The 14,700-nt window shown below is 43.1% G+C and overlaps 1 protein-coding gene across 4 annotated transcripts in view; it reads left to right on the plus strand.

The window, feature by feature from the left end:
- The window catches only part of PHF21B (PHD finger protein 21B), a gene marked incomplete at both ends in the record, with an annotated part of 165,933 nt that overhangs the window by 98,411 nt on the left and 52,822 nt on the right, over positions 1 to 14,700 (plus strand). For 2 of the 4 annotated variants that reach the window (XM_082309743.1, XM_082309744.1), the window contains one exon: positions 1,229 to 1,552. The exons of the other annotated variants lie outside the window; for them this stretch is intronic. In XM_082309743.1, the coding sequence (XP_082165869.1) occupies positions 1,229 to 1,552 (324 nt within the window). The remainder of the gene's footprint in view (positions 1 to 1,228; positions 1,553 to 14,700) is intronic. 4 annotated transcript variants of the gene reach the window in all.

Genomic DNA, 14,700 nt, shown 5'->3' on the forward strand with positions numbered 1-14,700 from the left:
TTTATATATATACACACATATATAGATACTGTATTTTAAACAAGCAAAGTTGACAACAAAGCTCTTATTGACTTTAATAGTACAGCAGCAGACCTAGAGAGGTGGTGAAGTTTCCTGAGAGGCTACGCATTGGGTGCAATTGCATTGAAGCCGACAGGACCGGTCAGCGAACAAAGTTAAACATGGGCAGAAGTCTTTGCCGGATTAAGTAAAAGTTTTAATTTAAAAATGTTTAATACTTCAAAGTATCGAAAGAGGCTTGAACCAGAATATTTTTTTCCACATATACCTAACCTGCCTAAAGGGCATTAACAAGAACAGCTTCTGAGATTATTTGAAGCGCAACAACTTTATAAATAAAGTTTTTTTCTTTTCAAAAGCGAGCATTTTACGCAGACACGGGCATTTACCATATGGCAACTTCAGCGTGCCTATAGAAATCTGAAATACGAGTCTTGTAAGAGATAGTATAACAAGATCATAATCAACGCATTCCTATTATAGATGACAGAATAGCCACTCTGTAGCGATTTAAAAGTACAACTGTTAAGAGAAACAGAGAACTGCGAGTTAAAGTGGGTGCTATGGAGAAAAGTTAGCTTGGGAAAAAACAAACAAACAAACAAAAAAACCAAAACGCTGGAAAAACAGTGGAAGTTTGTGAGGGGGGTGGAAAAAAAAAGTTCAAGGGAAAACAGAAAAACCGACTCCAAAGTCAGTCAGGGTGCAAGCCCGCAAGAAGGAAGCGAGCGCTGGGGCGAGGCCAGCACGTGTAATGGTCGGTCGGACTAAGGGAAAGTGGAAAGTTGAAAATAACATTCTTTGCGACTAAAAGCCTTTTATTATCAATTAAAGCTGCAGTATTATCTAGACCTGTACCAGGATCGTTAGTTCCGGGCATAAACAGATACCAAAGGAAAAAAAAAAAACAAAACAAAAAGACTTTGAAAGCCCCGAGCGCACCCGCGAGTTCCCGAGCGAGCGGGGGAAGCCCAGCCCTTCCCCTGCCCGCCTCCCCTTCCAAGAAGAAAACCGTGAAAGGCAAGAAACGAAACCCCGATCCGTGCTGGCAGGGGCCGAGCGCGGCGGGGGAGCCCCAGCCGCGGGCGAGCGGAGCGGCCGGGGAGCCGGGGGGCAGAGCGGCGGCGGCGGCGGCGGGGGTCCGGGGTCCGGCTGCAGCCCGGCGGGTGACGATGCCGCTTCTCTCTCCCCTTCTCTCCCCCGGCAGAAGCTGGCGGTGCGGAGCTGCCCCGCGGCCGTGCTGGTGGGCAGCGGCGCCAGCGGCAGCGCCAAGCCCGGCGGCGTCCCGGCGCTCCTCAAGGCACCCGGCGGCGGCGGCGGCGGGAGCCCCAGCGGCAGCCCCGGGCAGAGCCTGGCCATCTCCGTCCTGCCGGCCAAGGCTCCCATCGCGATGGTGACGGCGCACCTCAACGGCGGGCTGGGCTGCAGCGCGGCGGGCGTGGAGCCCCCGCAGAGCGGCCCCATCAACCTGCAGACCACGGCCAAGCCGCTCGGCGCCCGCCGGCCGACCGAGATCGGCTCCGGCGCCCAGGTAACGCCGGGCGCGGGGGGGGGGGGGGCGGCCGGGGGGCGGCGCGCTGCGGGCTCCGCCGCCGCGGGGGGCGGGAGGGGCGGGCGGGGGCGGGGCCGGCGCCCCGACGGGGCGGGGAGGGGCGGCTGCCGGGGGCGGGGGGCCCGGGGGTGTCAGGGCTACGGGAGGTGCTGGGGACGGGGACCTGCCCCCCTCCCGCCAAGTGCCCCCGGCGTACGGAGGCTCGCCCCGCCGCCCGGGAAGGGGGAGGGGGGAGTCTCCCTCTGGTGCTGTGGGGACCCTCCGCCCCACGGCGAGGGTGGGGCTTTGCCCCCTTGGGGGTCGCGGGACTCCCCAGCCCTGCCCGGGAGCGGGGAGCTGGGCTGTCGCCCGGGGCTGCGGGTGTCCGGCGGGTTTGGGGGACAGGCAGGTCCCCTCGCCTCGGACGGCGCGGGCGGGACGTGGGACCTGGGCCCTGGTCGAGGAGAGCCACGCTGAGCGGGGGGGAGTTGGCTGCCGCTGGTTGCTCGCCCCCGGTTGCCCACCTCCGGTGGCTACTTCTCTGATTAAGAAGCAGTTCTTAAAACCAGCAAGGTATATATATGTAAAGAAATGTTGGTTGCCATGTTGTGAGCACAGCTTGTGGGGACGGAGGGTCCCCTGGCTGGGCCGTCGCTTCAGGTGTCCTTGGTGTGGTGCCGGTACCTTCCCTCGCTTAGGCAGAGGGAGCGAAAGCACAAACTGTACGGGAGCTGGCAGGCTGCCGGGCTGTTGCGTCCAGCTCCAGGTGTATATCTACATGTACATGTTTAATAACGCTTATGTTTGCAGTAATCTAACTATGAAATAAGTGGGTTGAATTAGTGAAAGGAGGGTGGAAGAGGAAGGGGTGCTGTTTGCGGACACATCGTTTTGTGCAGTCCGTTAACAGCCACAAAAGAGAAGTTTTTACTCCAGTCATGGTGTGCATCAAGAGAGGGAAATGATGCTAATGAAGTTAAAATGTGAAGAAAGTGACAAAGCCTTCCTAAAACTTTGGAGAAGAGGATGTAAACTATTACTGCTAACATTGGAAATGTGGATTTCTTCTCTTACTTTCTGCACATAGAGGTTGTGGTAGTCTGTTTTTTGTACTTTCCCCTTCACAAGCTCAGGATATCAATCTCTAATAATCAGGAAAGAAGAAGACAACATAGATAATGGCAGCAGGCAAGCTGTACCTGAAGACGTTTGTAAATCAAGGTTACGCTGGAATGCACGAGGCTTTTTAATACCCAGGAAGCCCCTTCCTAAACACCGGACAGGGAATCACCGGCACCTACTGCATCTGCTAACAAATGGGAAAGCACATCCAGCCACTTTGGGAACCAAATCATCCTGTCACTTTTTCTGGAGAAATGGCGTTGTCTTTAGCTGTTAGACTGAACTAGCTGTGTGGGGAATTCAGTTTTGAATTGCTGTTCTGTATTCATGCTGGGTAATTTCCTTTATTGAAGGTGTTGTTTATGCTTTATTGAAAAGATACTTGAAGCTATCCCAGTAGATATTTCTTAGAATCCTGGAAAATAACTATATAAATGATAATCATATAAAAGATAAAAGTTTCCATATTTCAGTGGTCTGTCATTTTGCGAAGGACTGTCTTTTACTGTCACTGTCAGGAGCCATAGGAAGAAAAGAATCAAAACAGCGAAGGAAGAAGCGTGAAATAACATCTAATGTATTTAGCCTGAATAGTGAAATAACAGTCCCAGGTGCTGGAGAGCAGTCCCGGTTAGAACAGTTGGCTGCAAACTTGTAACTTCTGCAAGTGTTGTTTGAGGAAAAGACTTTCTAACCTGGTAAACTGGTGTGCTATTGAATTATCCGTGGTGCTTCCCATTTATCTTTTCAAAAGGGCAAACAGGTCCCAATTCCACCTTCCACAGCCCTGGACGTGCTGCGGTCAGCAGTGTATTACAACCTGCTGGAGCAAAGCCCTGACGCTCGTGCACGTGTTTCTATTCTATATGTTCTCTCAAACCTGAAATGGTATTTGCCCTGGCATTACAACTTTTCTTGCAAAGAACAGCTTCATTTTAAACAGAAGCTTGCTGCTATTGGCATAGCGTGGGAATATTGCCCAGCATTTGGAGTTTGGCTCGGTTTTGCTAGAGGAAGATGTCCAGTGTTTTTCTTTAGACATGTCTTCACAAGTTTTCAACAACTGTAGTTTTGTGATGTAGTGTCTCTGATTATGTTAGTAATTTATGGAAGAAGTAGCTGAGCAATGGCAGGTTTCTGAAGCAGAGGACTATGGTGGTTTTATCTTTTGAGAATAGTCAGCAGGCATGGATAAAAACAATTAGAAATATTGAATTGTAAATGTAAAAAAATGCAAGCTGACCTGTGGTCCTAAGCTGTCAGGAAGCTTAGTGCTGTATTGCATGTTAATTATCACTCTTCTACCCAAATTAAATTTGTTTTGCAAGGTTTCTTTTTCTGGTCCAATGGAAAAAAAAAATCTATTCTTGCTTCATGCTCAGTGTTCTTGATTGTTCCTGGAGTGGTGATTACAAATCAATAGCAGTAACACCTTAACTACTAGCACTGTAGTGTCGGAGAGAAATTTTATTGTTGACATTTATTAATAAGCATTTAATTTCTTTTTTTTTTTTTTTTTTTTTGTGGTATCGCTATGGCTCAGAAAAGTATTTTTTTTTCTGCTGAAATGTATGAAGTTTGTGAGATGGAGGATAATGACAGCTTTCTGCAAACTGGGTTAAGGTGGCAAGCTGATAGTAGTAAATGAGATTACTGGTGTAGTGTAGCCTATTCCTCTGCATCTGCAAAGTGAGGGAAAGGGCAAGGGCATGAAATGTAATGTTATGAGTTTCTGAACAGTGGTTTCTGCTCGAAAGCATTCAAGGGGATCAGGATGTGTACACGGTCATCTCAAGTGGTATCTAGCAGGAAGAGTGAAATGCTAAATGAAACTCAGCAGAAAAAATAGGGCATCAAACACTATAATCTAAATACAGAACTTTCAAATATGGATAGGATTAAATGTAAGTTTGTTACAGAATTTTCATTTGGGCAGCTGCGTGTCAGCGCTTTCATTTTAGGCTGTTGTTTACCCAGCAGATTTTTAACGTGATTTTCAAACATTGTTAACTGTAATGGAAGCCATATCTGCATTGAAAAAAGTATCTAAATCACTACATGCATAACAGATACTAGACGATTGTTTAGATATTTATCCCATGTTTTATTAGACGCAGGAAATGTTGCGATATTAACAAAGATTGACATCTGTAAGCATTGGAAATCGTGAGCTCCAGAAACTAGCGCTACGTCTACACTGTTCCTTGGCAGCCTTTCAGTGTCAATCCAGTGTATGAAGACATGACTGATGGAGCTACACTGATGAAAGTGTACGTGCAGGGATGTCATGAGTATAGCTCTTTCTCCCACTTAGAGAAATGAAGCTGAGAGCTTCATTTGGATGATCTGGAGCAAGTTATGTTGGCAAATGCAGAATTTTGCTGGCATAAGCTGGATTTTGCTGGCATATGCTGTATACATGCTAGGAGTGCTTTGCCTTCAGAGAAAAACTATTGCTACACTGTACAGAGAATGCCCTAGAGCTACTGGATAGTCGTAGGATATCAGCATGCCTGTACCTACAAAATACTCTTGGTATAAAGAGATTTGAATATAAACCTCTCAAATTATACTTTTATTGTATTTATGTGGTATTTGCTATTTCCTATTCTAGCCACCATTTCCTGACTGAAAGCAGGATCTGAGGTTGCTTTGCTGAAGGACAAAGTCCCATCTGCTGTGCTGGAACAATGTACCGGGTAAAGAAAATGCCCCTCTGCTACCTCCTCATTCTCTTCTAAATAGCAAAAGAGAGGGCCAGCAGGCATCCCAGAACCTAGTTTGGGGAAAGCAGAAAGCCTTTTGGCTGTTTGAAAGACAGTTGGATCAGCCAGCTCTTGGGAGAGCAAGCAAAGAGGGGGGAATACAGCTGTCAGACCACTCGGCTGCTTTTCAGAGGCTGTAGTGAAAGAAAAAAGCACCAGAGAGGCGTATCTGCACTGGGCGATGAAGCACCATGATACAGACACACAAAGTTGCTCCGTGGCGCAGAGCGGCTCTGCAGAGGTAGTTGGGAGTCCTGGAAGCAGTACACTGGGTACTGCTCAAGGTAACCTTTGCCTCTCAGGCAGCTCCACTTCTCTAGTTCCAGAGAGACGCTGTTTGCAGCTAGCTTAGCTACCTTTGCGCAGCCCGGCGTTGCTGGCTTTAAACTTACCCATGACCCTGGAGTGAGAGCGCTGCCAGAACTGGCTCTCGCTTTGTCAACGTAAACAGTATTCTCTGTATAGACCTGTCAGGTGCTGTGTGCGCACTGGTCGCCTACCGTAAGTCCCAGAGGCTTCTAAAGTGCAAAGTAAATATTAGGTGCAGGAACACTTGGATACTGCTGTAATAAAAGACCTGTCTCTTGTCTGTGATCCTGGTGTGATGCTCTGTCCCCTATCACTCTATGCGGCTCTTAGAAAACATCTTAGCAAGGCACTGACTCCCTGTCCATCAGGACTCACAAGCAACAGCATAAAATCTGCCTCCTGCTCCTCTCCGTGCTTTCCTTCCCGCACGTGTATTCCCTGGGTCAGCCGGAGAAAAGTTTGGCAAGCTTCCCCATGCACATGTGCTGTTGCAACTTGGGGCTTGTCTGTACAGGGAGGTTATTTCAAAGTAAAATACAGTATGAGGATTTATAGCGCTATAAATTCTTGGCAAGATAGTAAACTGTTCTCCACAAATGCTTCATTAACTCCACAGCTCAAAGAACTACTTGTATCCGTGTTTAGATTGAGCAGGCTACATGGGTATCCATTTTTTTTTTTTCAGGAAAAAGTGGCTTTTATATGTGTAGGAGGATGCTCATATATACTTCTTAGCTATCTGTATATTCAGTTTACTAGAAAAAACTTCATTCCAGAAGTTTAAGAACATACCTCAGCCTGTGATGGCTATTTTTCAGAATAATTTATTTGTAGAATGATTTATTACCTTTCGCTTCACCATCCCACTTAATGTGCTCCACTCTGCTCTCTGTAAAAGTGCTTCCTCCATAATTGGAAATCCACCTGCGTGTATGACTAAGTCTTTTTGGCTTTTATTTATTATTTGTATTGCAGTAGTACTTAGAGGTTTTATTTATAGATATATTTTTCTGTATTGGTTATGTGGCTATATATAGCTTTTTTCTATGATCCATGTTACCACAGTGTCTGAGTACATGGCAATAGTTAATTTATCCTCACAATATGGAGCTATTATGACTAAGGTGCTATTATTCCACATTTTGCTGTTGGAAAACCGAGAAATAAAGGATCCATTTATGCTTCTTCACAGGAAGCTCCCAAGGGTTGCCTTAGGCAGGATCCGCATATTGGCAGCCACACTACTGGCCTTTTCGGTCATTTTGAGAATGCTTCAGACATGTCCATGCTGCACACAGCATCCTTGGGAACAAGAACTGTCCCACAAGTCCTTGGAGCATGCTACGGCCCCTTATAGCTCTTGCCATAGCTCTTCACTCATCTGCCTCATACTTCCTTCTTGATCAGCTGCTCAATCTTCAGCATCCACATTGATCTCAGCGTGCCAAGATGCAGGCAGAAATGATAACTAGTGAGCACAGGGAAGGACAAAAGAAAGATCCAGAGGCTCCGCATAGGTCTAGGGGAGGGGAAAAATGAAGACATTGCATTATGGATTATGACTACCATGGTCATTTTGGCAATCCACAGGAGGACCGGCAGTCTTGTTGGCATCAGAAGTGTACCAGGCTGTCTGTAGTGTACCAAAAAAATCGTGCCGTTTCTGGAGTCCATGGCTTCTGGTCTTACTGTCACATCAGTTGTATCTTTCTCCAGGTATGCGTTGATCAGCAATGGTTCATGAATTTCAAGATGTTGAGGAGTTTTGTTGAGGGCTTACTTGAGCTTCATTTTATCTGGTACTGTGCTGGTTTCTGGATGTCTCTCCTGGAGGAACAGAGCAATGATTGGTCTGTGTGGGTGATAGTTCCTACTGACTTTCCCCATATTGCGCTGTTTTTTACAATCTCTTGAAATGTGAAACGGGGGCCAAATTAGCACTCTGAACTATCTGCTTCTGCCAGTTTATGAGGGCAACTTGGTGTGGTAACAGTGTTCTGTTAGAAAGAACAATACAGGAGAGAAATACAGAGAAAGCCTGTGGCAGGAAGATTTTGAACGAGCAGGCCCAAGGATGAGGTGGTTGTGCTACTGCCCATGCCATCATGCCCATGGGTTCATAAACCAGAGTTACTGTAGACAGTAGAAGTACGTAGATGTATGGTCCTACTAGACAGTGTTAGGGGAACCTGCAGAGAGCTCCTAAGGACCAAAATCCTTCTCTGGGATCCCACTTGAGCTGCTGTGCAGAACAGTAGCATAGATAGGGAATTTTTCATCAAGAACTTTGCAGAGATTATGACAGGCAGAGGTAGAGACTATCAGAAGTATTCCCTGTCCTAAATCCCATTGGAAATTCTGGTACCTGGGCCTAAGTGTCTTGCCTGGGGACGCACAGATGCCCTTATAGAGCAGAGAGTTGAAGCAGAGTCTTAGTAGCATATTAACTGCTCAATTAGCCTTCCTGTTTGGTCTCCATGGCAGACACTGAAGGCATACCTGTTGGAGGGAGCGACTGCTAAAGAGCACATAATGCAAGCAGGCAAGACAAAATTTGTTGGGGAATCGGAGTGCAGAGAGATGAAGTGACTTCTGGGGTCACACAGCAGGACAGAGCCCAGGTTCATACATCACAGTCCTACGTTTCGTCCAGTGGAGCACACCTCTCAGGCTTTCAGAAGGATGTCAGCCACACTGTGAGTATGAGTAGGACAAAGACATTGGATTATTTTAGTTTTGGATCTCAAAGGATTCAATATCACCTATTCAGTCTCCTGGATCATCCTTTGATAGCTTTAAGGCAAGTTGTCTTCAGGAGATATTTGTAAATGTAGGAGAGGAGAGGTGGCTCAGCCAAATTAAGTTAAAAATAATAAAGAAAAAGACAGGGAGAGGGGGAACCACAAGGATTCACAGCCCCTCACGCCATCCAGTGATCCATCCTGTCACTGGGGCTTTGCTAACTTTTAACTCTACCATTAGAATGTTGTAAAGAGCATGGTAATTTTAGGAAATGGATTATAGAGTATGTGTGACAGATTCTGCTTGTATTTACACCATCTTAGTTGCAGGTTTATTAAGGGAGGTACATGAATTTCCTCCGTATTTAAATATGGGTAGCTAAGAGCAGGATTTGGCCTTACTACTCTGATAGATACCGCGTAAAAGCACTTTAAAATTTATATTTCTTGCTAAATAGCATAAAATTACATTCTTTCAGGTTAATTAAACCGTTTTGCAATGCTGGTTGCTGTTGATGGGATATTTAAATGTCAGATTCAGAATAAGCACTTATGCTTCCTGATTATAAATGGCTTCCTTTTAAATATCCCAGATGTATGTATATGGTCAATACATCTAAAGTGCATGGATTTCTGCTTTTCTTAATCTGCATTTTCATTTGGTCTACAATAGGGTCAAACACCCACTGGTATCAAAGACTGAATAAAGACTCTCAGCAACTGAATAACACCTGATTAGGCCCAACATGGTATTCCTTACATAGCCAAAAATTTCCAGTGAAGGCAGTGGAGTGTTCAGCAGGAAAGGATAAGCAAAAGTGGAGTCACGCTGACTGTCTGACGCTTCATTGTAAGAATCTAGGAGCAACCTTTCCAAATATGTTTCTGTGGGGACTGGCAAATAAACACCACGTTGCAAGAACTTAAACGACCAGGAAACAATAGCAAGTCCCAGTTTTGGAGACCGTACTATGGTTCTGTCCTCTGCAACCTTCCTGTCACTAAACGTCCCCTCTGCAGGTTCATGTGAAGTGGGATGTAGGTAGGGATGTGCTACTTCAGTGTTTATGGAATGGATTTTCCTCCTGCAAGTGTCTGGGAAGAGTCTCTACCGAGGCACACGAGCGGAAGGAGATTAACTAAAACCGCTTTTGTTTTGTCAGTGATTCCTGATACTGCAGAAGAATGACGGAGCTCTCAGCCTGTTTGTATATCTAGGTCCTTATAGCCAGAAGTAATTAATTGGCCTGTGTATAGAGAACCAAACAAAAGACACCAGGTTAACGGAGGGAAATGCATTTGCTTGAGTTGCATGCCTTTTCTTGGGAGCTATTTTAACTTCCTGATAAGGAAAGTCTTAAAATGTAGGAATATATAGGCAGTCCCCTTATGGAAGTTTCTGTGATATTTTTATACATGCTTACATATCATCCATGTAAACAAAGTTCCGAGTCCCTTGTTCTAATGCTGAGAGTTTATAGCACATTATTGTTTTGACGCTAATCAGAGTAGCTCCCATGGAGAGCTTTGATTCACTTCAGAAAACCAAAGAATGCTCTAAAAATGGTAATACACTGTAGCTATTTCATTGTAATTGGAGGCTGTCTGTGCCTCACGGAAATTACCAGGCAAGCATTCTTGAAAATGTCAGAATTTTCAAGTTAGTTCTATTTAAAATGGGGGAGCAAGAATGCGAGGGGATGGATAGAAAATTTGAGGGCTGTGTGATTCAAACTTGAAGTGCAGTTTGTAATAATGAAAGATGATCAACTTTGGGGGTGGGAAAATCATCTCTTAGGCTTTCTAAATTACAGGATGCATAAAAACATCCACTTATTCTACATGTACTGTTACTTTAATAAAAGGCACCACTTTAGGAAATGAAAGGCTTTGGAATATCGCCAGACGTCTTAGTTCTATTTATTGTCAAAAGGTGAGTTTTTTTCATTATCTGTGGAGTTTGTGGGGTAGTTGAATAATTTGCAGGAATTTGAGTGTTTGATACCAGACTGCAAACTCTGTATTTATCTTCTTTCAATGTTCATATTGCAAATACAAGCATGATAAGATTTCCTGTTGGTGTTTATAACTCTATCAGGATTTGGCAATTGGTCTGCTACTAATCTCATAATGTGCATTTGTGTCTGTATTTAAATTAATTGGAAAACTGTATCAGAAAATACTGCTCTTAAATTATTTTATGTATAAATGGGGGGGAGAGGGGGGAGAGAGAGAGACTAGATGCTGTAAATACAGAGTGCTGATGAATACTCAAGTAGTAAATAGAAATATCTTAGAAGTCATTCCTGACAGTAATAAAGGCAGCAATTTGATTTCATCTGTGGATAATAAACTGGTTTCACATTGCAATAAAAGTGGTGCTTATGTTATATTAATATTTATTAGCACTTATTGATGTTAGGGTTTAGTTGTTATCTTTTCTTCACATCACAGCCATTTTATAAAAATTCAAGTTAAATTGCTGCACAATAAGCAATTAAAAGTGTTTGTGTATGTGAGAGAGAGAAAGAAAAAAAAATCTGCTGGCGGAGATATTCCTATACGGAAGGGCAGACCTTCACTGCCTAAGAATCGAGAGAGTTGTGCTCAAAATGATGGAGTTCTGTGAGTTTCCACTAAAGATTTGGCTCTCTGAATGCATATTTCAACACATAGGCACTGTTCTGCTGTTTATATCAGAATTGTTTGTATGGGTTTCCTGTTGTTTAACAATGTATTTTTGTATCCCTTGCTTTGGCTGTGTGCAGTGCCTCATAAGGGTAAGAGATTATGTATTACATTCAGTGGCCTTTTTTGCGTGACGTGTGAAGGATTGCTAACTTGCAGGATAATGTGAGTCAGAAAGTGATCTGATCCAAATTTAACCAAATTTGTTCATCTCTAAATTTAGAGAATAGCTGAATGGCAAGACAGATATATTTCAATTTCCATCAGTGACAAGGACAGAGTGTTGGCGGATGCCTGTTAACAGCTATATCGTGTGGTTTTGATACTCATATATGTGTGTATGGGTGGGAAAAGACTAGTTACTAACTTTTATTTATCATGAGCCTCTTTCTTCTTTGACTGCTTTTAAATCACTCTTGGGCTTGATGTTCCTTCAGTGCAGATAATTCTTGTGCAGAAGGTGCGCTGTAGTCGAGTCACGTTTTTGCCCTCTGAGTAGAAAGGCTTGCATTGGACTTGGATTTTTATCATTATGAAAACTGAAACATAGACCCTTTTAAAATAAGCCAGGTACCAGGCAAGGTAAGACAAACCAAAATTCTTTTTGTTGATCTTACAATCAGGCTTCAATATCAATAATTTCAGTAAACAAGTTCAAGTTTATCCTTCACTTGAGCGTAACCCTGAGTTTAACATGGATGTAATTCACGTGTCAGTAGGATTAATCATGTGCTTGTAACTGAGTTTGTATTACCTGCTTTTCTGTGCTAGGGTCTTAATCTTTTTGATTATTCTAATTCTTTGGCCAAATATTGTCCTTGGAGATTTGACCAGTGAAAGCAAGAACATGTCCCCACTGCTTTTATACAAGACATTTAGTTAATGGGTACAACTGTTTTTTGTTTTTTGTTTTTTTTTTCTCAGTGAGATCCTTATTATAGACCTCTGTTTAGCCTGTTTCTCGTGTTTGATTTTATTAAAACCCCAGTTCAGTGACTGTGTCATCAAATTTGCACGTATAGTGATGGATTGTGATATTACAAACAATTTGATTGTTGCATCCCTCACTGAATCAAACAATGAGACTGGCTGGATTGGAGATAAGTTCATTTTCACATACAAGATCACTGAACTAGCAGTGATTGAATAGGTAATACCAGAAAGTGCATGACAGCGTTGATAAGACTTAAGTAACATTGTGTTTCCTGTAGTTTGCTGAAGTGGTAATGATGATTTAAGGGTCTTAACTTAAATGTTTACTTAAATGTTTACAGATGTAAAATAAAACCACAAGTCAGCCTTGTTTAATTTAAGATAATATTCATTTCTCTTTAAAGAATCAGTACACGAAAATATTTTTAAAAGACAGCTATTTTAGCATAATAGTAATTAGAATATTGTAGAAATTTGGCAGAGATACTACGGGGTATGATTTTACAAGACTGTATGTGGTAATTAATTAGCATTTGCTCTAATAAAATGCCACCACCCTATTTGCTGATTTCATAATGTTTTCTTCAGAGTGAAACATTACTATATTCATTTTCCCCTGCATTTGTCTTTTCAAAATATAAGCCAATAATCTATATTCTGTCGACTTGTATCACTTTTTAATGTTTCTTGTTATACGGGAGGTTAGACACTGCATTTGTTAGTATGGCTGGAAAAGAAAAGCCCAGCCTCCCTAATAAGTATGAGAAGATAAAAAGCTTCAGGTCTCCGCTATATCTGTGTTCTTAATGTGGGCTTTAAAGCCCGAGTAAGTGGCTTTCAACCACCACTATGATGGCTCAAAGTGTTTACACTTTGTTCTCAAGTCTTGAGGAATATGAGCTCAAACTCTAGTTCCTCTAGCCTGAGTCCAGAAATTGTTTCTGAATTTAGAAGTTATTACATAGAACCAGAATCAACCTGTCTTGATATACATGACGTCCATCAATAAGTTTAAGTTTATAAGTCTTCTTAATAACAAAATATTACTCAACAAATATTATGACCATTTTCAAATGTGTGAATTTGGAATATCTCCACTGAAGTCAAGTATAGTGAAGTGAGATTCGTACCAGCAGAGTTAATCTACAAGATTACATCACTAGCATGTCTCTAACCATTTTCTTAATAACAATACAATAGGCTTAGTATACCATTAATCATTATTATTATTACATTTTCTTTGACAAGTTGCTTTTCATTTTAAAAAATAAAGCATCTTTGTAACCTGTTCATCTTAATTTTTATGATTTTTCAATTTACGGTGTCAGGGTGTAGACTATACAGAACTTTCATGTCTGCAAGTAGAAGGTAACTGAAGACCTGAGTAGCATCCCTTACCAACCTCTTGCTTTTTGGGTCAATGGCATGATATAAATAACCCTGTTTGAGTAAGAGCCAGTCAGTCTAAAAAATTAATAAAAATTTCAGGTAGTAAAGCTCTCTTTGTATCTCCCTGGCAATTATTTTGATTTAAGATACCATTGTCCAATCAACAACAACAACAAAAAAGAATACAATTCTTTCCCTTTTAGCTCTGGGAATGACTGGGTTGAAGTCCTGATCTCTGCAACGATCTCTGTACGGATACATGCACAGACTTTCACTGAACTCATTGGGGCATTGTAAGAACTGCTATCACGTTAACAGGGTTGAACAACAAGGTGGCCAAAGCATTGATTGGAATTGTCAGTTGTCTTTCCCCCCAAGCGTTCTCTAACCACAGGGCCACGAGACCACATTCTTCCTTCTCTCACTGACTAATTTAGCAGAAAAGTTTGGAAGGAGAGTCTTTCTCCCAAGTATGTTCTGATAGTTATATGGCTTACAGATCCACGTGTGAGTGTAGGAACTGAAGTCTTCCTTCTCCGGAATAGGTGACTGAACTCCTGAGAAACTGTTTGAAGGGAAAGATGGGAAGGAGGAAGAAAGGAAAGCACAGCTTTCTTAGGGTGTGTTTTGAACAAAAGTGGTTGAACGCAGATTAGTCTCCAGGAGGGGGCTCAGGGAGGTGAATCCCAGTGGGAATGAAGCAGAGCTCCTCTTTCAGAGCAAAGTACCAAGGCCTGGAGTCAGTAACGCAGTAAAACACTCCTGTTGAGCACATCTATCTAGACATTTATCTAGACATCTATCTTCTGCCCTAGGGTGCTGGTTTGCAAATTTCTTCCCAAGCTGCCTTGTCATACTCTTTGGATACCCTACACAGGGAAACTTGGATGCCTAATTAAGAACTGCGGTAAGGCACCTAAGAGCTGGACATTGTACTGTGCAATACCTTCATGCACTTGTGGATTCAACTCTAGGCACTGAGTTGCTGACACCTCAAAGGTGATGTTTCCAGGCTTGCTGAGAAGCAAACCTTCAGGTGTCCAGAGAATATTAATAGCTAAATCTGAAGCACATGAGGATTTTACTGTCTTTAAGGCTTGGCAGCAACTAAGTGGGGTGGGTTGAGAAGGCGATTTTGAACTCTTTAGCTGGGGCTACGTTGGACACAGGCACACTGGGGCTTTTTCTGAAACTCAGCCTA

This window comes from Platalea leucorodia, assembly GCF_965183815.1.
Source record: "Platalea leucorodia genome assembly, chromosome: 4".
Classification (NCBI taxonomy): Eukaryota; Metazoa; Chordata; class Aves; order Pelecaniformes; family Threskiornithidae; genus Platalea; species Platalea leucorodia.